The 21,956-nt window shown below is 47.6% G+C and overlaps 2 protein-coding genes across 2 annotated transcripts in view; both read right to left on the bottom strand.

Moving 5' to 3' along the window:
• NDUFV1 (NADH:ubiquinone oxidoreductase core subunit V1) overlaps window positions 1–595 on the bottom strand; it is a gene marked incomplete in the record, with an annotated part of 2,665 nt that extends 2,070 nt beyond the window's left edge. Inside the window, 1 exon segment of the mRNA XM_074276501.1 lies at window positions 373–595. Coding sequence (XP_074132602.1) covers window positions 373–443 — 71 coding nt within the window.
• A 15,175-nt stretch (window positions 596–15,770) lies between these two features.
• On the bottom strand, window positions 15,771–18,328 carry LOC141546185 (glutathione S-transferase P-like). The gene is made up of 7 exons (XM_074273817.1): window positions 18,241–18,328; window positions 18,100–18,135; window positions 17,800–17,906; window positions 17,634–17,721; window positions 16,805–16,908; window positions 16,211–16,318; window positions 15,771–15,993 (listed from the first exon to the last, which is right to left on the bottom strand). Coding segments are annotated over exons 1-7 (633 nt in total). The 5' UTR covers window positions 18,242–18,328; the 3' UTR covers window positions 15,771–15,804.
• Between the last annotated feature and the right edge of the window lie 3,628 nt (window positions 18,329–21,956).

Genomic DNA, 21,956 nt, shown 5'->3' with positions numbered 1-21,956 from the left:
AAATAAACGGGCTCAGGTGGCATTTCGGGGTTCACTTTCCAAAGCTGACGTCATATGACGGCCACACCTCCGCCCAGTCCATTGTGCAGATGGGAAAACGGAGGCTGGGCTGAGTGACGGGGGGGGGGGGGGGGGGGGGGGGGGGGGGTGCTCAGCCCTCTCACTGCCCCCGCCCCCGCCCCCATTGCCTGTGGTCCCAGAGCAGCACCAAGCCCCGCCCCTCTCCCAAGCTCCCCCCAGTAAGTCCCCGCCCCTGCCCCACTCCCAGACCCCAGGGACTCCGCCCCCGGCCACACCCGCCCCGCGGCCCCGCCCCCGCGGCCCCGCCCCCGCCCCTCTAGACCCAGCGAGACGGACTCACCGTCCCCGCCCTCCTGGAAGGTGAGCCGGGCCAGACTCCTTGGGGAGAGCGCCCCCCGCACAAGCCGCTGCGCCGCCAGCATGGTGCGGGCCGGAGAGGGGAGCGCGGGCGGCGGGAGGGAGGACCGAGGTTTCGCAGCGCCCGCTGCCTCCCAAGGCGCGGACCTTCCTGCTGTCACCTTCGCTCCCGCGGACAGGCAGAAGCCGGGCCCCGGCGCAGGAGTTTAACGTCACACGCAGCAGCGCGCGCTGGCGTCACGGGGCCGCGAGGCTCCGCCTCCACGCCTGGCGTCCGTCCCCCGCGCCGCGCCGTTCTGTCCCGGGCCCTTCTGGGAATTGTAGTACGGCCTCCCGCTCCTGGTCGTGTGGGCTCCCCGGCTGGTGCTCGCGCCTGCGCTCTGAGGCTCCTCCCTCCGCCCCGCCGGCGCCTGGTTTACATCTGGTGGCGGAAAATGAGGGTTGGAGCCAAGGTTACGCTACTATGTGGCCGCTTGGGAGCGTCAGGAGCTAAATGGGGATAATCGTAGTGGCCTCCAGTGCAGGTCACGTGCAGAAAGCGAGGGGCCTTAGAAATGTCCGCTCCGGGAACCAAGGCAAACGCGTCTAAAGGAACTGTCCGTCTCATATCCCAAGGAGGCCCGGAAAGGAGGGGAACAAATTTTGTAGCGGCCAGAAACTGGAAAGTGCGGGGGGGGGGGGGGGGGGGGGGGGGGGGGAGAACAGTGTGGTGTGTGGAACATTCTGTTCTGGAAGGAACGATCAGCAGGGGGATGTCAGAGCGGCCGCAGAGACCCACGGGAGCTGAGGGCTGAGGGAAGGTGGCAGGAGCGGGATCCCGGCCTGGCAGCAGCGAGACTGTACACAGAGTTTTGCAAGGGTGAATACCAAGAGCTATCTGTGCATGTATTTTGAAAATAAAAAGCTATCATTTTTAAAAAAGAAAGAGAGAGAAAAAGGAAGGAAGGAAGGAAGGAAGAGGAGGGAGGGAGGGAGGGAGGAGGGAGAGAGAGGGAGAGAGAGAGAGAGAGAGAGAGATGAGAGAGAGAGAGAGAGAGAGAGAGAGAGAGAGAGAGAGAGAGAGAGAGAGAGAGAAAGAAAGAAAAGAAAGAAAGAAAGAAGAAAGAAAGAAAGAAAGAAAGAAAGAAGAAAGAAAGAAAGAAAGAAAGAAAGAAAGAAAGAAAGAAAGAAAGAAAAGAAAGAAAGAAAGAAAGAAAGAAGAGGAAGGAAGGAAGGAAGGGAGGAAGGGAGCAAAGAAAGAAGGAAAGAAAAAGAAAAGAAAAGTCAGCTATTGGCAGTCGACCTCCGTCCACTCTGGGGTCAGGGGTCAGCTGGACTAAGGGAGTGCAGATGCCACAGGCTGCTTCTGTGGGGGCAGGGTAAGTGAAAAGTCTCCAAGGACACCAAAGTTGCGTGTCTGCAGGGGACGGGGACAGTAGTCCGGATGTCCTCGACAGGAAGTGGGGCAGGAGTGGCCGGGCAGGGAGGGCAAGATTGAAAGCAATGTCCAGAACAGGACAGCTGGTCAGAATTCATCCCTGGATCTGCATTCCAGAAGAGCATCTTCCTCCTGCAGACAAGGAGGCGACCCGTACATGATAATAAATATTGATTGATTGCCTCCCCTTACCATCCTGGGGTTCTCACAGCTTTGCTGGACTGTCATCATCTAGAAGGGGGATCCTGCCTTCCTGGTCCTCTGGTTTCTACTGAGAAGTCTCCCCTTTTCCATAAATACCGCCTGCCCACGGTTCCTGCACTGGTGACACATCTCATGAGCCGCAGCAAACATTTACCAAGCACCTACTCTGGGCCACTCCCCATGCCATGTATTAAGGCTACAATCATTAAAATCAGTTGAGATCCAAGAAAACACATCAAACTGGCCAATTTTTGTGGGTTTTCCTCATGGTAACACCCAACTGATCCTTCAGGGTTTATCTCTCACTGCATTAGGACCAAACTCATGAGCTTTCTTTGGGAGGTTGTGACCAATCAATCAGGGAAAGGCAATGGGATCAGTCAGATGTTCAGAGCATGGACCAAACTGCATACTTGAATGTTACAAATTCCACAGTAATCGAGTACTCTCAGTTTTCTCAGCCTACTACATTCCATCCTCTGTGACTTCAACAAGAGGACTTTCTTCATGATTTCAGCTTGATGATACCTGTACGCCACTCATCATACAAATCACACTCTGTACACAAAACACCTGGTCATACAGCAACATCATAAACACATGTACACACAAATCAGTCTCCGGGTCCTGTGGCCAATTGCGGATCAGGTGCCAATCAGTGCTGGTAGAGGGCTTCTACTCTAGAAGGTCCCTATACCAGTGAAATCACAGATTCAATCAAAATCAGCAAAACTTGGGAAGTAGGACCCTGGGACATGAATTCAAATCCCGACTTTATGAGAGTGTGAGAGTGGACAAGTAGTCATTCACTCTCCTGCGCTTCCATTTCTCCAACCATGACCTCTCTGGGGCAAAGCCAGATGGCACAGTGGACAGAACACCAGCCCTGAAGGAGGAAGTTCCGAGTCAAATCCAGCCTCAGCCACTTAACACTTCCTAGCTATATGATTCTGGGCAAGTCACAAGTGACTCTGAAGAGTTTGTGTATTTTAACATTCATGATAGTTTGAGCTATTTTTCTATTCTCTCTCTTTGCATCCTAGATCCATTTACTTGAACCAAAAGAGAGACAAATCATTTTTTTATTATAGCTTTTTATTTACGAAACATATACACGGGTAATTTTTCAACATTGACCCTTGCAAAAACTTCTGTTCCAACTTTTCCCCTCCCTCCCCCACGCCCTCCCCTAGATGGCAGGTAGTCCCATACATGTTAAATATGCTAAAGGATATGTTAAATATAATATATGTACACATATGTATACAGTTGTCTTGCTGCTTAAGAAAAATCGGATTTAGAAAGAAGATAAAAATAACCTGGGAAGAAAAACAAAAAGCAAGCAAATGATAACAGAAAGAGTGCAAATGCTATGTTGTGTTCCACACTCATTTCTCAGTGTTCTTTCTCTGGGTGTAACTGGTTCAGTTCATCATTGATCAATTGGAACTGATTTGGATCCTCTCATTGTTGAAGAGAGCCACGTCCATCAGAATTGATCCTCATATAGTATTGTTGTTACCGTGTATAATGATCTCCTGGTCCTGCTCACTTCCCTCAACATCAGTTCATGTAACTCTCTCCAGGCCCTTCTGAAATCATCCTGCTGGTCATTTCTTACAGAACAAGAATATTCCACAACATTCATATACCACAACTTATTCAACCATTCTCTAATTGATGGGTATTCATTCAATTTCCAGTTTCTGGCCATGACAAAGATGGTTGCCACAAACATTTTTGCACCTGTGGGTCCCTTTCCCTTCTTTAGTATTTCCTTGGGATATAAACCTAGCAGTAACACTGCTGGAACAAAGGGTATGCACAGTTTGATAACTTTTTGGGCACAGTTCCAGATTGCTCTCCAGAATGGCTGGATTCTTTCACAACTCCACCAACAATGCATCAGTGTCCCAGTTTTCCCACATCCCCTCCAACATTTGTCATTATCTTTTCCTGTCATCTTAGCAATCTGACAGGTGTGTAATGGTATCTCAGAGTGGTCTTAAAGTGCATTTCTCTGATCAATAGTGATTTGGAACACTCTTTCATATGAATAGAAATAGGTTCAATTTCATCATCTGAAAATTGTCTATTTATATCATTTGACCAAACAAATAAATTTTTTAATGATCTTGAAAAGAAGTTATCAAGAATTATCAATCAATAATAGGTGAGCCTACCTAGAATTCCCAATCCCTCTATTCTTCTCCTCCTGCATTTTTGATTTCCTTCACAGGCTAATTGTACACTATTTTAAAGTCAGATTCTTTTTGTGCAGCAAAATAACTGTATGGACATGTATACATATATTGTATTTAACTTATACTTTAACATATTTAACATGTATTAGTTAACCTGGCACCTGGGGAGGGGTTGGGGGGAAGGAAGGAAGAGTTGGAACAAAGGGTTTTGCAATTGTCAATGTTAAATTGTATCTTGTATATATCTTTTAAATAAAAAGCTATTAAAAAAGATAGGTGAGTTAGGGAAAAGGAATACAAACTTTAGTAACTTTAGAGACACTGTTCCAAATAGCTAGTCCTATTTACAATTTCATTAACAATGTATTAATATGGCCATTTTCCCAGAACCTCTCCAACATTTGCCATTTTTCTCTTTTGACATCTTTGTCAACCTGATATATGTGAGATGAAACTTCAAAATTGCTTTAATTTGCATTTCTCTAATTAATGATTTAGAACTTTTTTTTTCATGTGGTTAGCTTGGATTTCTCCCTCTGAAAACTACCTGTTTATGTCCTTTTACCATTTATTAGCTCTGGACTGGCTCTGAGTTTTATATATTTGAATCAATTCCTTATATATCTTGGATATTGGACCTTTATCAGAAAAAGTAGGGATTTTTTTTTTGCCAGTTGCCTATTTCCCTTCTAATTTCATGATTAGATTTCTTTTTGCAAATATTTTTCAAATTTTATATCGTAAAATTGTCCATTTTATCTTCTGTGATCCCTTTTTATGTATTCATGAACTCTTGCCCTCTCCATAAATCCCTCCTAAAATGTATTTCTTGCTCCTCTAATTTAATGTTATTAATTTATAATCACTAGTCTTCTCTATGTGTGATGGAGGGACAAAATGGAAAGAGATTTCAAAACACAAAATCAAAATAAATAAATGAAAGAAGAAAGATAATATGACTTTTGATGTTTAAGCACCTTGTCTATTCAGAGCCTATTTTAGTGTGTGGTGTTGTGTGAACTAAATCTGTTCCAATGATGGACTTTCCTCTCTCATTTTTTTAGCTAGTATCAACCGATTTTTTCCCCCTGAGGCAATTGGGATTAAGTGACTTGCCTAGGAACACACTGCTAGGAAGTATTAAATGTCTGAGAGCAGATTTGAACTCAGGTCTTCCTGACTTTCAGGGAGCTCTATCCACTGCACCACCCGGTGCCCCCATCAAATGATTTTTAATGATTACTGCTTTGTAATACAATTTGAAATGTGGTAATGACAGATTCCCTTTCCACTTTTTTCATTATTATTCTTGAGAGTCTTAAGCTTTTCTTGCTCCATATGATTTTTCTTATTATTTTTCTAGGTCTACAAAGTATTCTTTTGGTATTTTTCTTAGTACAGCCCAGAATAAGCAAATTAACTTATTTAAAATTATTGTTTTTATTATATTGGCTTAATCCACCCATTAGTAACTAATGTTTCTTCCATTTGTTTAAGTTTGTGTTTATTTCTGCTAAGAGCACTTTATAGTTACAGGCATATAGCTACTGGGTACATCTTAATAGATAACATTCCTAAATATTTTATTACTTCTATAGAATTTTGATTAGAATTTCTCTTGCTGGGGCAGCTAGGTGGCGCAGTGGATAGAGCACCAGCCCTGAATTCAGGAGGACCCGAGTTCAAATCTAGTCTCAGACACTTGACACTTCCTAGCTGTGTGACCCTGGGCAAGTCACTTAACCCCAGCCTCAAAAAAAAAAAAAAAAAAAGAATTTCTCTTGCTAGATTTTCTTCTTGGATTTTATTGACTCTATATACAGTAATCCTGATGATTTATATGGATTTATTATTACATTCTACAACTTTACTAGAGTTATTATTTCAATTAATTTTTTATCCTATCAAAATTCAGAGAAGAAACTGATTGTGTCTGAATACAGATTGAAGCATTCTCTCCTCTCTCTGTCTCTCTTTTAAACTTTACTTTTCTTGAAGGTTTTTTTTTTTTTTTTAAATTAGGGTGAAAGAGCTGTGTTTTCTTTTACAACATGATTTTTATGGAAAAGTTTTGCATATTCACATGTAATTTCTTAATGGAGATGGGCTGTAAATAAGAGGAAGAATCTGGAACTCAAAAGTTTTGAAAACAAATGTAAAAAAGTGTTATATAACTTGAAAAATAAATACTTTCATTGAAATTTTTTTAGAAGTCAATTTTTAGTTAATTTAGTTAACTCTCTAGGGTCCTTTAAATATATCATCATATCATCTGCAAAAAACCATACTTTTCTGTTTATCTATGATCATTCTCTTAATTTCTATTTGTTGTCTTATTGATAGACGGAGCAGTGTATGGAGCTCTGGACTTGAAGACAGCAAGATGGGAGCTGAGATTTTTCTCAATCCCTCAAATGCTGGGTAAACCTAAGCAAGTCATTTAATCTCTCTCGGTCTGTTTCCTCAGCTCTAAAAGGGAGGAAGCAAACATTTATTGAGTGCCTACCATATTTCAGACATTATGTAAAATTGGTTTACAAATATTACTTCATTTGTTCCTTATGACAACTCTGTGAGGTAGGCACTGTTATTACTCACATTTTACAATTGAGAAAATTGAGGCAAACATAGGATAAGTGACTTACCTATAGATCAAGTGCTGTAATTGTCTGAGGTCGAATTTGAATTTAGTTATTCCTTACTCCAGGTCTACTGCTCTCCCTGTGTGCTGCCTAGTTACTTTGTAGGCTCCCTAGCTTCTACAAGTTCAAGCTTCCTAGCCTGGCCCCTCAGACCTTGTGCTCCTGGCTCCTGCCCGCTGTTCCAAGCTTCTCCCCTGCCTTCACCAGCTCCATTCTGCAGCTCTCCAATTTTTTTCCCAGTCTTTCTCTGACCTTCCCTCTCTTTCCCCAAGTCCCTCCATTTGCACAAAATAGCCCTGGGCAATTATATGAGCAAAATTACAAAACACTTGCCACAAAAATAAAGTCAGATTTAAATAATTGGAAAGACATTAATTGCTCTTGGATAGGCCAAGCAAATATAATAAAGATGACAATACTCCCAAAAGTAATCTATTTTTTTAGTGCTATACCAATCAGACTCCCAAGAAACTATTTTAATGACCTAGAAAAAATAACAACAAAATTCATATGGAAGAATAAGAGGTCGAGAATTTCAAGGGAATTAATGAAAAAAAAGTCTAGCTATACCTGATCTAAAGCTATATTATAAAGCAGCAGTCACAAAAACCATTTGGTATTGGTTAAGAAATAGACTAGTCGATCAGTGGAACAGATTAGGTACACAGGACAAAATAGGGTACAACTATAGCAATCTAGTGTTTGACAAACCCAAAGATACCAACATTTGGGATAAAAATTCATTATTTCAAAAAAACTGTTGGGAAAACTGGAAATTAATATGGCAGAAATTAGATATGGACCCACACTTAACACCATATACCAACATAAGATCAAAATGGGTCCATGATTTAGGAATAAAGAATGAGATCATAAATAGACTAGAGGAACAGAGGATAGTCTACCTTTCAGACCTGTGGAGGAGGAAGGAATTTATGACCAAAGGAGAACTAGAGCTCATTATTGATCACAAAATAGAAGATTTTGATTACATCAAATTAAAAAGCTTTTGTACAAACAAAACTAATGCAAACAAGATTAGAAGAGAAGTAACAAATTGGGAAAATATTTTTACAATTAAAGGTTCTGATAAAGGTCTCATTTCCAAAATATATAGAGAACTGACTCTAATTTATAAGAAATCAAACCATTCACCAATTGATAAATGGTCAAAGGATATGAACAGACAATTTCCAGATGATGAAATTGAAACTATATCCACTCATATGAAAGAGTGTTCCAAATCATTATTAATCAGAGAAATGCAAATTAAGACAACTCTGAGATACCACTACACACCTGTCAGATTGGCTAAGATGACAGCAAAAGATAATGATGAATGTTGGAGGGGATGTGGGAAAACTGGGACACTAATGCATTGTTGGTGGAGTTGCAAAAGAATCAAGCCATTCTGGAGAGCAATTTGGAACCATGCCCAAAAAGTTATCAAACTGTGCATACCGTTTGATCCAGCAGTGCTACTACTGAACCTATATACCAAAGAAATACTAAAGAGGGGAAAGGGACCTGTATGTGCCAAAATGTTTGTGGCAGCTCTTTTTGTAGTGGCTAGAAACTGGAAGATTAACGGATGTCCATCAATTGGAGAATGGTTGTATAAATTATGGTATATGAAGGTTATGGAATATTATTGCTCTGTAAGAAATGAACAGCAGGATGAATACAGAGATGTTTGGAGAGACTTACATCAACTGATGCTGAGTGAAACGAGCAGAACTAGGAGATCATTATACACTTCAACAACAATACTGTATGAGGATGTATTCTGGTGGAAGTGGATATCTTCAACATAAAGAAGATCCAATTCACTTCCAGTTGATCAATGATGGACAGAAACAACTACACCCAAAGAAGGAACACTGGGAATTGAATATAAACTGTTTGCACTACTGTCTATCTACCCAGGTTACTTATACCTTCGGAATCCAATTCTTACTGTGCAACAAGAAAATTGGATTTACACACAAATATTGTATCTAGGTTATACTGTAACACATTTAATATGTGTGGGATTGCCTGTCATTTAGGGGAGGGAGTAAAAGGAGGGAGGGGAAAATTTTGAAAAATGAATACAAGGGATAATGTCGTAAAAAAAAAAAACTACTCATGCATATGTACTGTCAAAAAATTATTAATTATAAAATTAATTTTTTAAAAATATCCCTGGGCCCTGAAGCCTCCCCCCTCCTCGTTGCCCCCTCTCAGAGCCATGGTGGGGAAGCTTTCCCCAAGCCCAGAGCTCTCAGTGCCCTCTCCCTCCTCAATTTCCCTCTTTGAGTCTGATTTCTCTCTCTTCTCTCCACCAACTGCTCCCCCTCCACCCCCCAGAATAAAATGAAAGCTGACCCATGGTAGTGACTGTCCCAGCACATGGGGGACACTGGATAAACTGAATAGAATAGAGAATATGGGGAAGACAGAGACCTTAGAACGTGGAACATGGACAGTCAGGCCTGGGAGCAATGTTAGGTCAGGAAAGGTCAAGAGAAGAAAGGCCCTAAGAACATAGAACATCAACATGAGAACAGTCTTTGAACCTGAAAAGTCAGGGCCAGGAGGGCCTTTAGCCCCTGGGGGAGCAGATCTGGGGCAGGGGGAGTCTTCAATCAGAGACTGTTCCTTCTGAGAGCCAGCTCCTAAGGGTGCACAGCACAGGGAACCCTAAAGGCAAAGAGGAAGGGAGAGGGAATCGGCACCTCTCTGTGGCTTCCTCTTTCCCAGGCACTTTACAAATTCTATCTCCTTGAATCCTCTCAACAACCCAGGGAGATAGCTGCTCCTTTCCTGCCCATTTTGCAGATAAGGACACTGAGGCAGGCAGAAGTTAAAGGACTTGCCCAGTGTCCCACAGGTAGCCAAAGTCTGAGGCTGTATTTGAATTCCTGATTGCCCTTTCCTTCACTGAGGTTCCCCCTAGCACAAGTCAGTGCCCTGAACTCTTTCCAACAGTTGATGTCACTGATTTCCAGAGAAGGATTAAAGGTTTACATGAGGTGGATTGTGTTTTATCCCATTTTATCCATATTCATTCCACTTTTGTTAAGAGGTTTTAGGCAGGTTCTTTGAGGTTTGTGGGAGAGTGGCAGGACTGCAGCCTGTCCCTTTCCCATCCCCTCCCTCTTCCTCCCTCTCTTCCCCACCCAGCACAATCTTCAGAAGCAACCAGTGGCAGAGTCAGCAACAAACCTGAGGAAATCCAGAATTCCTTCTCTGATAAAGATTGTCCAGAAACTAGACAGGCTTCTGGCAGCAATTGTCTTAAAACCAGTCACCACAGGCTAAAATACCTCCAGAATAGAGAAAGTGACCTTGTCTCTCTATCGAGAGAGAGAGAGAGAGAGAGAGAGAGAGAGAGAGAGAGAGAGAGAGAGAGAAAGAGAGAGAGAGAGAGAGAGAGAGAGAGAGAGAGAGAGAGAGAGAGAGAGAGAGAGAGAGAGAGAGAGAGAGCGCGACATGGACATGGACAGACAGAGGTAGATGTATAGATAGACAGACATGTAGATTCAGAATTGACTTGTACACCAGATGAAAGACTATTCCCTACGGATTTCACCTCTCTCTGTTTGCCTATCAATATCCACCTATTTATCTATCTCTGTCAGCAATTCATCCATCTATATATCTATGTATTCATCCATCCATCCATCCTTCTACATATCTATCCACCCATTCATTCATCCATCCATCCATCTAAATATTTATATCCTGAGACATCAACTAAGCTCTTTTTTCCCTCAGGGGATTGGGGATAAGTGACCTGTCCAGGGTCCCACAGCTAGGAAGTGTTAAGTGTCTGAGACCAGATTTGAACTTAGGTCCTTCTGGCTTCAGGCTGCTGCTCTATCTACTGCACCACCTATCTGCCCCCAACTAAGCTTTCTTTTTTTTTTTTTTTTTTTTTTTTTTAAATATTATATAAAACTTTATTTTCTTTCTTTTTAAAAAAATGCTTGCCACGTGGGAGGCACACACCCCTAAAAGTTTGCTGAAAGAAAAGAAGAACCCTGAAGATAAGCAAGTACTGAGATCAGCAAATCTCCTCTCCAGGAACTTGCAAAGACACTGGCAATCATAACTGGGAAAATCTTACTCTAGGAACCAAGGTCAAGGTCACTGGCCTACAGTTTGCAGATTCTGATTTTTTCCTTCACTTTTTGGGTGATGAAATAATCATTGAGGAGAGTAAGGGCATTATTTACTCCTCTTCTTTTATCTGGAGTGGGGTGGAGATGAAGAAGAGGGAGAAAACGGGAAAGAGAGAGGGAGAGACAGGGGAAAAGAGAAAAAGAGACAGACAGAGAAAGGGAGACAGGGAGAGAGAGGGAGTCAAAAAGACAGAGACAGAGATTGAGAGAGCTCTAGCAGACATCCGGATAGTCCCCCATCACTACTACATTCATTATGTGTCTCTACCAGGTTTATAATCTGTTTCCTAAACTCATCATCTCTTCTCTCTTTCTGGCCCAGTGGGCTGCAGTAGCTTCCACTGGCACAATCCCTTTTGTTTCCTCCTCTGATTTTGACCCAGAGGCTTTTTTCCCCACCGAGCTTCTTTTGGCTCCTGAATTAACTCTAAGGAGGAATATACCATTGTCCATCTCTTCACTTTCCCCTCTGACCCATCCTCCTTCTTTTGAATAAGGTGGGGCCCCCAGGGCCACAATGGGCTTTTGTCTCAGATCAGTAATAACTCATTTCCCTCCTTGAATTAAAACCTCCTTTGCCTAGTTTCTTGCTTTAATTTTGGGCATTTAAGGAAGGACTTAGAAAGCTGATGGGAAGAGTTTTGAGAGCCATCCGTAGAGATGGAAGAGAGAAGGAAAGATTGGCCAAATGAATGGATGTGGGGCAGGGAAGGAAGTGAGGCTGTGGAGAGTCTGGGATGCTGCTGTGGAGGAGTCTGTGAGGATGAAGGGGACCATACCCAGGGGCCAAGGCTCAGGGGCAGCCTCCGAGCTCAAAGTCTCAGGACCTGTGGCCACCTAAGTTGGAGCAAAGGAAGGAACACAGCTGGGCTCTGGCACAAAGCCAAATTTGGATCTTTCTTCTCCCACCACTATCAGTCCAATTCTGTTCCTTCTTTCCCTCTCCTAGCAATTCCCTTCCCCTCCCACCCTTTGGGGACTCTGGCTTCAGAGGGTTGAAGCTGTAAAGAGGACCAGGAAAAATCCCTCCTGCTGCTCCCTACCATGTTGGCACCTGAAGCAAAATCCCACTTACCCCTTCCTTGTTACCAGGCTGAGCACTAAGTGTGTATGGGAACTAGAGAACTAAGACATCACCATGCTGAGTACTGAGTATTTATGGGAACTACAGAACCATGACATCATTACACTGAGCACTAAGTATATATGGGAACTAGAGAACCATGACATCACCACACTAAGCATTAAGTATATGCATACTAGAGAAACATAATTTCATCAATTCCACTGAGTTAGCACCTCGCTGTAACTACCCCTGTTTCAAGTACACTTCTCCAGAGTTCCTGTTCTCCACATCCCCACAAAAGATCTCAGTTTACATCACTCCCCCTCCAGCAGTCCCCCAAATGTATCTGGGCAAAGGGACGAAGGTCTCATCTTCAGTAGATGCTTCAAGCTGGCAAGGGGCGTAGAGCTGGCCCTTCTCAATGAGGTCCAGCCTGAAGAGGGGAGATGAGTGAGTTGTAGGCGGCAGCAGCATCCGGTGCGGAATGTCAGAATCAGGTCTCAGGTGATTTCACGTTGACCATGTGGTTGGAAATTCATGATTCAGTCTGGAAGAAGCAACTCTCGCAAGTAGATTAAAAATATAAGGAGTAAATATGAGTAAAAGAAAAAGAATAAACAAAAGTGTAGTTAATATGGAGGTTATTAGGGACAGTAGGAGTAGGTGCAGTGGGTAGAACATGTGCCTTTCAGTGAGTATGATCTCTCCCAGCAAAAACCTTAGAGCCTTACAAGGGACAGTTTTTACCCAGTTAGTACAGGTGTTAACAAAACAGAAAGCTGTTTGAACCCCCTGCAGGGAGCACATGTGCAGGCCCTTTCCAGAATCTACTTGCCTGGGAGCTACATGAGTGAATGAAGGAGTCAGGAGTTGGGGAATTCAAGTTGCCATGGTCAGGGACAAACAATCAGCATCATGGGCAGCTGATCTGTAAGCCTGCTTTGCTTCATTGAAGAAATAACATCCTCAAGATTATGAATAATCAGGGCCATAGAATGACATCTAGAAAAGCTGGTAGAAATAATGCTAGGAGCAAAGTTCTCATGGTGAGAAAGGAGGAAGGGGATTATAGTGAGAGAAAGAAGGACACGGACCATTTCACTCTTCTTTCCCCAGAGTGCTCACAGGAGCACCTGAAATACCTGCCATGTAAACCTGGACTCTTTGTAGCTTTGCAAGGAGCTAGGCAGGTTTATATCTCTTTTAGCAAGAACCTTGATCCTTCCTGAGCCTTCTCAGTCCTCCAGGGAGAAACTTCTGCCCCATTAGTAAAGGTGTCAACTAGGACTTGAAACCAATCACTCCTGGGTCTGTGCCCCTTCTCCGAACAGGCTTCAGGAGAGGGGGAGGTTTAACAGCTAAAAGTTGGCTTAAGGGTTGGGAAAACTGAGGCAAGATAGAGATTAGAGAGTTTTTAATATTTTATTTCCCTTTTTTGGAAAGGGAGAGATTTACTGCAACCAAATGAATCCATGGTTTGGTCCCAGGGCTGAAGGAGACTATGGTCTCCAAGAATCCAGCACCCAGCAGAGAATGTGAGGTCTCTAAGACATATTTATACCCAGTAGCTAAACAAAGGCAGGGGGTGGAGTCCAAACTCTGGTGAGCAGGATTCTCCAGGCAGGAACATTAATCTGGTTCTGACAGGTGGGAGGACCATAAATTCTTCCTAAGGGGAGGTAAAAAAGTGGCTAGAGACAGAAAGTCTGGATTCCCCCTTTTTGAGTTTACACACTGACAATTTATAATCTCTGAGTTATACCAGTCTTAAGGAAACTGAGGCAGAACAATTTAAAAACACTGAGTCAGGAAAATAAGGGAAACTGAGTCAGGACAATAAAAGAGAACTGTGGCATAACAGGGTGTTTGTTCTGATGAGCTATAAGGGGAGTATAAGAATCAGAGAGCTAGGGGATCAAAACCAGGGGTGAACAGACAGCTATCCCAGCAGCTAGATCTGCAGCCCTATTTCCCTTAGCTTGAAGTGAATTTCCCTTCGTGTCCTTTACGAAATATGACTGAAATTTCCCTGGGTTTATGGACAGCCTGTAGTAGCTGTAGAATTTCTCCTGCATGTTAATAGGAGAGTTCTTTGCTACCAAAAGTCCCCATTCTTCCCATAGCGCTGTAAGCACGCAAAATATGGAAAGCATATTTGGAGTCAGTACAGCTGTTCACTCTCATTCCCTTCCTCAGTTCCAAAGATCTAGTCATGGCAATGGGTTCCATTTTCTGGGCAGAAATGGGGGGGGGGGAGTGGCTTAGCCTCAAGAGCACTCCTGAGGGTCACCCCAGAATAACCTTTCTTTCTTTACCCATTTTCAAGAAAGTTCGACCCATCTGTAAGCCATTCACCATCTGATTTGTGAAGAGGACGGTCCCTGAAGTCAGGTGGGCTGCAGCAGACAAACTCTAAACCTTCCTCACAATTATGGATAATTTCTCCCTATTGGGTGGAGTCAGGGAGCAGGGCCACAGGGTCAAGAGTGACATTCCCAGAGAGTCAGGTCAGGTAGGAGAGCCTGATACCTGGCGGGACTCCCACCAGCAGTCCCTGGTGCCCTTTGGCTCCTAAAATGCTCTGACGGGTTAAAACCTCCAATGGCCGTCCCAAGGTGAGTTTTGAGCCCTCTTCAATTAGAAGGGCCAGAGCAGGCTCTGCTCTGAGGCAGGAGGGCCATTCTAGAGAAACCAAGTCCAGCTTGTTTGAGAAGTAAGGTTAGGGGTCAGGTCCCAGAGCCTGAGTTAAGACCCTCAGGGACTTTCATCCTCTTACAGAGTGAAAGGCTTCTCTAAGTTGGGCAGAGCCAGGGCAAAGGTGAGTTTGGCTTTCAAGGTTTTACAAGCTTTGGCAAGATCAGGTCCCCATTCAAGGGGAAGATTATCAGAGCCTTGAATAGACTCCTAGAGGGGCTTGGCAGTAATCCCCAAACTGGGACTCCAGATCCTGTAGAAGCCAGCCGTGCCCAGGAAAGTGGGGAGCTGCTCCTGTGAGGCAGGGTCTAAAATGGTCTCTTTCCTCTCCTCGGTTAGAGAGCGAGAAGTGGGGGTGACATTGTGGCCCAAACATTGGCCAGACTGGCCGGCAATGTGGGCTTTGGGTAGCCCCTGAAGGCTAGAAAATTTGGGGTCTTTGTGGCTGCATTTAGGGACTCCTCTCTGCTGGGACTACAGAGTAAAATGTCATCCATGTCCTGGCTGAGACTGCTGCCCGGCAGCTCCGGTTCCCTTAACTCTTTAGCCAGTGCAGGCATGTGTGGGAGCTATCCTGGAAACCTTGGGGCAGAGCTGTCCAAGGTAGTAGGTGGGGAAGTCCCCTTCAAAGGCAAAGAGAAACAGGGAGTCTTTCTGCAAGGGTAGACAAAAGATCTAGGGTGGAGAGCCTTTCTGTGGCTGCTTCAATAATCGCTCTGAGGTCCTGCCCTATGAGAAACTCCCCATTCGTGTTGGGGACTTTGGAGTGTTGCGGGGTCAGAGAAGAGAAAATTGGGCCCCTAATTTCACCATTAAATCGCGCCTCAATAAGGGAGCAAGATAGAAGGGAATAATAAGAAACAAGAATTTAAATAACAGTCCCCAGAAAGAGGGCAAGTGGATGGTTTGGGGTTCACGCTCAGGACACACAGGCCCCTCCGGAGCCCCTGTCCCTTCCCCTCCCAAGTCAGTGAGGACAGCAGGAAGTGATTGCTGGAAAGCCTTTATTAGAGCAAAGGACATGGGGGAGCCCTCACTGTTTGCCATTGCAGTTGATGGGGAGATCAGTGTGCTGGGGGGAGGTCAGGTAGACATTGAGCTTGGGTCGGGAGGAGAGCCGGGCCACATAAGCAAAGAGGAAGGGGAAGGCGTCCAGGCAGCCGGGGGCCAGAGTCTTGTGGACCAGCAGCAGGTCCAGCAGGTTGTAATCCACAAAAGAGATCTGCCAGGGAGAGGGGGCCCCAGGCCAGGTCAGCCAAGGGGAGCGGGGAGGGAGGGCAGCCCTGTTCTGGGGGCAACAGTCTGGGCTCTGGGCTGTCCCAGGTCTGACAGCTAGATCCCAAGGGTCCCTCCCAGAGCCCCACCTGCCCCTCGAGGGCCCACCTGTTGCTCCGGGGCTCTGTGCCCCCAGAGACCCCCCTGCTCCCCCAGAGCCTCACCTGGTCCCCCACAATGAAGGCTTTGCCTCCTTGGTTCTTGCTCAGCAAGTCTTCAAAAAGCTTCAGCTCTTTAACCAGGTCCTTCAAATACTCCTCCTTGCCATGATCCTGCACAACCAAGGCCCCCCAGCTCCCTTAGGAAACGAGGGCGCAGGGGAACAAGTGGGAGCCCCAGCCCATGCCCTGCTTCTCACTTCCCAGATTCCCCCCTTCCTGAGTGCCCAGGCACCCCTGCCCTCCCTGCAGATCTGCGCCTCCTCCACAGGCCATGCAAGGAGGGAGGGAGAAGACCTGAGTCTGGCTGCTGCCTCACAGATTCCCCCAGCCTCAGTTTACCCCACTGTAGAATGGAGCCCACAGGGGCGCCCACCTCCTAAAGCTGCTGGGAGGAAGAACTGGAGAAAACCCTTGTCAAGGACGCTAAGTCCCAGGGGCCGCAACCAAATGGGACAGGCAGGAGAAGGCTCTCCCACACCCGCCCAGGGCCTGGGGGCCCCAGGGAGCAACAAGGACCACCGGAGGCAGCTTGGGCTGGAACCAGGGGCCCCTGAGCCTGGGCGGGCTCTCTGCCCGGCCCCCCCCCCTGTCACTCACGTAGTGGAAGTAGATGAAGTTCAGGTACTTGCGCCTCAAGTCCTCCACGTCCTCATTGGTGACATCCAAGAGTGTAGCTTCCCGGTCATCCTTCCCGTACAGCCCTGAGCAGGGGGCGAGGTGGAAAAGGGTCCTTCCCACCCATCCCCCACCCCGGGGCCCTGCTCAGCCCCCTCCCCCAGGCTCCAGCTCCCATGTCGCAGCCTCGGGGAAGCCCCTCCTCCCGCCTCCTTCCAGCCATCTCGGCCCCCTGGGAGCCCATGTTCCCCTCGTGTCAGTGGGGGACTTGGGGGGGAGAGCGGAGGGGGGAGTGCGGGGAGAGCAGGCTTGGCCAGGCGGCTGGCAGAGGCAGGGAGGAGGCAGGGAGGAGGCTGGGGGGAGGCAGGGAGGAGGCAGGGAGGAGGCTGGGCGGAGGCAGGGAGGAGGCTGGGCGGAGGCTGGGCGGAGGCAGGGAGGAGGCTGGGCGGAGGCAGGGAAGAGGCTGGGCGGAGGCTGGGCGGAGGCAGGGAAGAGGCTGGGAGGAGGCTGGGCGGAGGCAGGGAAGAGGCTGGGAGGAGGCTGGGCGGAGGCTGGGCGGAGGCAGGGAGGAGGCTGGGAGGAGGCTGGGCGGAGGCTGGGCGGAGGCAGGGAGGAGGCTGGGCGGAGGCAGGGAGGAGGCAGGGAGGAGGCAGGGAGGAGGCTGGGCGGAGGCAGGGAGGAAGGAGGCTGGGAGGAGGCTGGGCGGAGGCTGGGCGGAGGCAGGGAGGAGGCTGGGAGGAGGCTGGGAGGAGGCTGGGCGGAGGCTAGGAGGAGGCTGGGAGGAGGCTGGGCGGAAGGCTCCCGTGCCTACCAAGCTGGCGGCCCAGGTATCTCAGGATGGCGCTGCTCTGGTAAACGCTGAAGTCTTCGTCCGTGAGCTTGAGGTACCTGCCGGCGTCCTGCGGGCAGAGAGCGGCGGGGGCTGAGCGCGCGGCCCCCGCTGCCGCCCCCCCCCCCGGCCCCCGCCCGGCACTCACACAGCTGCTCTTCACTTCCCCCGCCTGGCACAGGCGTTGGTTCAGAACTTCCTTCCTCCAGGTCTGGCCCTGGTCCGCCAGGAGCATCCGGATGGGCTCGCACCGGCCTGGGGGGCGGGGGGGTCAGCCCCTGGCCGGCAGCCCCGCGGGGACCCCGGCAGCCGCCTCCTGGGACCTCCCCTCCGGGGCCCAGGCCCAGCCCGGGGAGGGGGCTTCCACGGTTCCCTCCCGCGTCCCTCGGGGAGGGGCTCCTCTGCAGCGACCCCTGCCCCGCCCCCTCCCGGCCCAGGCCCGCATTACCTCGGACATCGAAGTAGGTGATGGTGTAGGGAGGCACTAGGAGAGAAGGAGAGAGCGAGGTCAGGCCCCGAGCCCCCTGCAGCCCCTCCCCCCGAACCCATCCCCCAGCTCCCGGGCCCTCCCGGACAGTGCCAGGCGTACTCTCCACAGATCGCGGCCCACAGGCTGGAAGGGGAGCAGGTGGCGGGCCCAGGGTCTGTGCTCAGTTTAATAAGCCCGAACCGCGCCCGGCCCCGCCCCAGGCCCCGCCCCAGGCCTCGCCCGGCTCCGCCCCCAGGTCCCCCACAGGTCAGTGCAAACCCCACACCGGATTCCGTGCGCCCACAACCCCCCCCCCCCCGCGTCCTCTCCTCCCCCTGCTCCTTCCCCCACTGCCTTCCCGAAAATTCTCTCCTCCCCCCCCCCCCCCCCCCGACTCCGGCCCCTGGGGCAGCTACATCCCGAGGCTCCCTCCTCCCTCGCCGTTCTGGAGTCGGGGCTCATGCGCTGCCCAGTGCCAAGATCCCCGCACCGGGGCCGGCCTTCGCAGGGGGCTTGCGAGCCTGTGCTAGGCTCTTCCCGGGAAAGGCGCATCCCCTGCGCTTCCTCACAGCTGCCCACTCACCTGACCCTGTCTCTCCCTGGCTCCAGCACCTTCAGTGGCTCCCTAGCTTCTGCAAGTTCAGGCTTCTAGCCTGGCCCCTCAGGCCTTGTGGCCCCGGCTCCTGCCCGCTGTTCCAAGCTCCCCCCCTTCACCAGCGCCCTTCTGCAGCCTCCAATTTTTTGCCAGCCTTTCCCTGACCTCCCCTCTCCTTCCCCGGCCCCCATTTGCACAAAATGGCCCTGAAGCCCCCCCTCCTCGTTGTCCCCTCTCAGAGCCATGGTGGGGAAGCTTTCCCCAAGCCCAGAGCTCTCAGCGCCCTCTCCCTCCTCAGTTTCCCTCTTTGTGTCTGATTTCTGTCTCTTCTCTCCACCGACTGCTCCCCCTCCAGCCCCAGAATAAAATGAAAGCCGACCCATGGCAGTGACTGTGCCAGCACACGCGGGACACTCTATAAACTGAAGAGAACAGAGAATATGGGGGAACCGAGGGGCCTTAGAACATGGAACATGGGGTGAGAACAGTCTGAAAAGTCAGGGCCAGGAGGGCCCTTAGCCCCTGGGGGAGCAGATCTGGGGCAGGGGGAGTCTTCAATCAGAGACTGTTCCTTCTGAGAGCCAGCTCCTAAGGGTGCACAGCACAGGGAACCCTAAAGGCAAAGAGGAAGGGAGAGGGAATCGGCACCTCTCTGTGGCTTCCTCTTTCCCAGGCACTTTACAAATTGTATCTCCTGGAATCCTCTCAACAACCCAGGGAGATAGCTGCTCCTTTCCTGCCCATTTTGCAGATGAGGACACTGAGGCAGGCAGAAGTGAAAGGACTTGCCCAGTGTCCCACAGGTAGCCAAAGTCTGAGGCTGTATTTGAATTCCTGATTGTCCTTTCCTTCACTGAGGTTCCCCCTAGCACAAGTCAGTGCCCTGAACTCTTTCCAACAGTCGATGTCACTGATTTCCAGAGAAGGATTAAAGGTTTACATGAGGTGGATTATGTTTTATCCCATTTTATCACAACTCTTTACACTTTTGTTAAGGGATTTTAGGCAGGTTCTTTGAGGTTTGTGAGAGAGTGGCAGGACTGCAGCCTGTCCCTTTCCCATCCCCTCCCTCTTCCTCCCTCTCTCCCCCACCCAGCACAATATTCAGAAGCAACCAGTGGCAGAGTCAGCAACAAACCTGAGGAAATCCAGAATTCCTTCTCTGATAAAGATTGCCAGGAAACTAGATAGACTTCTGGCAGCAATTGGCTTAAAACCAGCTCCTCACCACACATTAAAATAGGCGGGGGGGGGGGGGGGGACACAAATAAATAAACAAACAAATGAATGAATGAATATAAATCCCAAAGAGGAGAAAGAGAAAGTGAAAAAGACAGAGACACAGGGAGAGAGAGAGAGACAGAGAGATGGATGGAGAGAAAAAGAGAGAGATAGGCAGAGACAGACAGATAGAGGTGACAGGGATGAACTCTAAAACCCTCCTGACAGAGACCCACCCTTCAGGGCAGTGAAGTGGTCTCATTCATTTGGAGATCTGACCAGAGGTATGGTCTCACCCTCTACTGAGTGAAAGATTAGCCCAGGATCACTCCCAATAGTTCTTAGTGGACACTGGGGCATCAGGATCCTCAATGACCTGTTTGCCTAAAGGGTTAAATTGTCTAAGGAGAACTTGGTGGTTTCTGGGGTTACATGAGAAAATTTCCTGGTACCTGTGACCATGGCCTGTAAAATTTATATGGGAAAAAGGGAAACATTGGACAGATTTCTGCTCATCTCAAACTTGCTGGGGAGACATTTAATAAGTAAACTAGAAATTGGGTTGATTCCACAGGGACCCAGCATATAGCCCAGTAGAATGGCACTAAGGAATGAGGAGGAACAGACTAAAATAAACTCTTGGGCAGGGCCTGATCATCTGGGCAGAGCATAGTTCCCATAAAGATCTTCTTGAAAGCTCTTAGGGAGGCAGTGAGGGTCAGCAACACCCAATTTCCCTGGAAGGATGGAGAGCTTTCCAATCTGTGATAAAAGGCTAATTGAAAAATGGACTAACAGAACCCTGCATTTCGCCCTATACTTCCTGTCCAGAAGTGGATGGGAAATCGAAATTTCTTGGTCAAATCCTGGAAAACTGTACGGGAGACTTCCCTCTAGTAATAGGAACTTGGGTGCTGCAGTGTTAGGTTCTTACTAAGTGCTAATGAGATATTAGGTTTTTACTAAGTGCTAAGTTGGTACTTAACAATTCTCTAGTTCTGGTCTTTACTAGGAGTTCAACCCCTTTGAATTCCTAGGGAGAGCTTGCATGCTTAGGAGGAGCAAGTTCATTGGTTGAAGTAATTTTTTTCCCAGAAGCCCTTGCATTATCCCACGCCCATTCTCTGGGAGGATAAAAGAGGGTGGCACTCAAGAGATAGAGCCTTGTCTAGGCCAGACTTGAGGTGGCTCTCTAAAGGAAGAAGTCTTTCCTCTAGACCAGAGAGGGATCGGCAGTTTCTGGAGTCAACACCATGTTACATATTGGCATCCACAACGTGGGGCAAGGACTTTTGCTTATCCTGACAAGGACTTATTCTGAGCCCTTCAGAGGAGCTAGACCGGACCATCGCAATTTGGCGCCCGAACAGGGACAGACACGATCCTGATTCCAGTGGAAAAACCTCTGATTCATATTCCAGTGGAAAAGACTTTCTGACACAGAAATAACCGTGAGTAACAAGGAAACTTTTTTAAAGATTAAGTGAATGTTCTAATAGACAAATAAGTAACTTAACTTGTTAAGGGCTAAACCATAGTGAAATGGGGTAAATGCCTTCTGTTCAAGGAAAATGTTTGGAGAGCATTATCAAGGTTATGAAAAACCAAGGATTGATTATAATTTTGGAGGAGATTACTGAACTTTTAAAAACTGTGCAGGTCATATGTCCTTGTTTTTCTCTAGAAGAAGAATTGGATCTAGATGAATGGGAATTAGTAGGAAAGCAATTGTGTGAACACTACAATTCCAAACCAAAGTCAATTTCCAAGGATACACTTCATACCTATAATTTAATCCAAATGGCTTTAAAAATTGTTATTCTAAAGGAAGAGAAGGAGTAAAATAGGGAGGGGTCAACTAAACTAGGTGAAAAGGATGAATCAGATAGCAATGAAGTTAAGTACAATTCTGAGCAACAGGAGCATTTCCCATCTCCTCCCTCAATTAACCCTTCAGAGGTGGAGCAAGAAGGAGGCGGGGAAGAGGCAGAAACACAAACAGAATCACCTGTGAAGCAGC

The sequence above is a fragment of the Sminthopsis crassicaudata genome, chromosome 6 (assembly GCF_048593235.1).
Source record: "Sminthopsis crassicaudata isolate SCR6 chromosome 6, ASM4859323v1, whole genome shotgun sequence".
NCBI classification, from domain to species: domain Eukaryota; kingdom Metazoa; phylum Chordata; class Mammalia; order Dasyuromorphia; family Dasyuridae; genus Sminthopsis; species Sminthopsis crassicaudata.
Note: the sequence above shows the minus strand (reverse complement) of the source record. Positions and strands in the feature narration are given on the sequence as shown.

Excerpts from the sequence above, each read along its gene's own strand:
- LOC141546185 (XM_074273817.1), bottom strand. Across the intron at positions 17,907-18,099 it reads CACCTACTTCGATGTCCGAG|GCCGGTGCGAGCCCATCCGG; the intron begins GTAATGCGGGCC and ends CCCGCCCCCCAG. Across the intron at positions 16,909-17,633 it reads ATACCTGGGCCGCCAGCTTG|GGCTGTACGGGAAGGATGAC; the intron begins GTAGGCACGGGA and ends CCCCCTGCTCAG.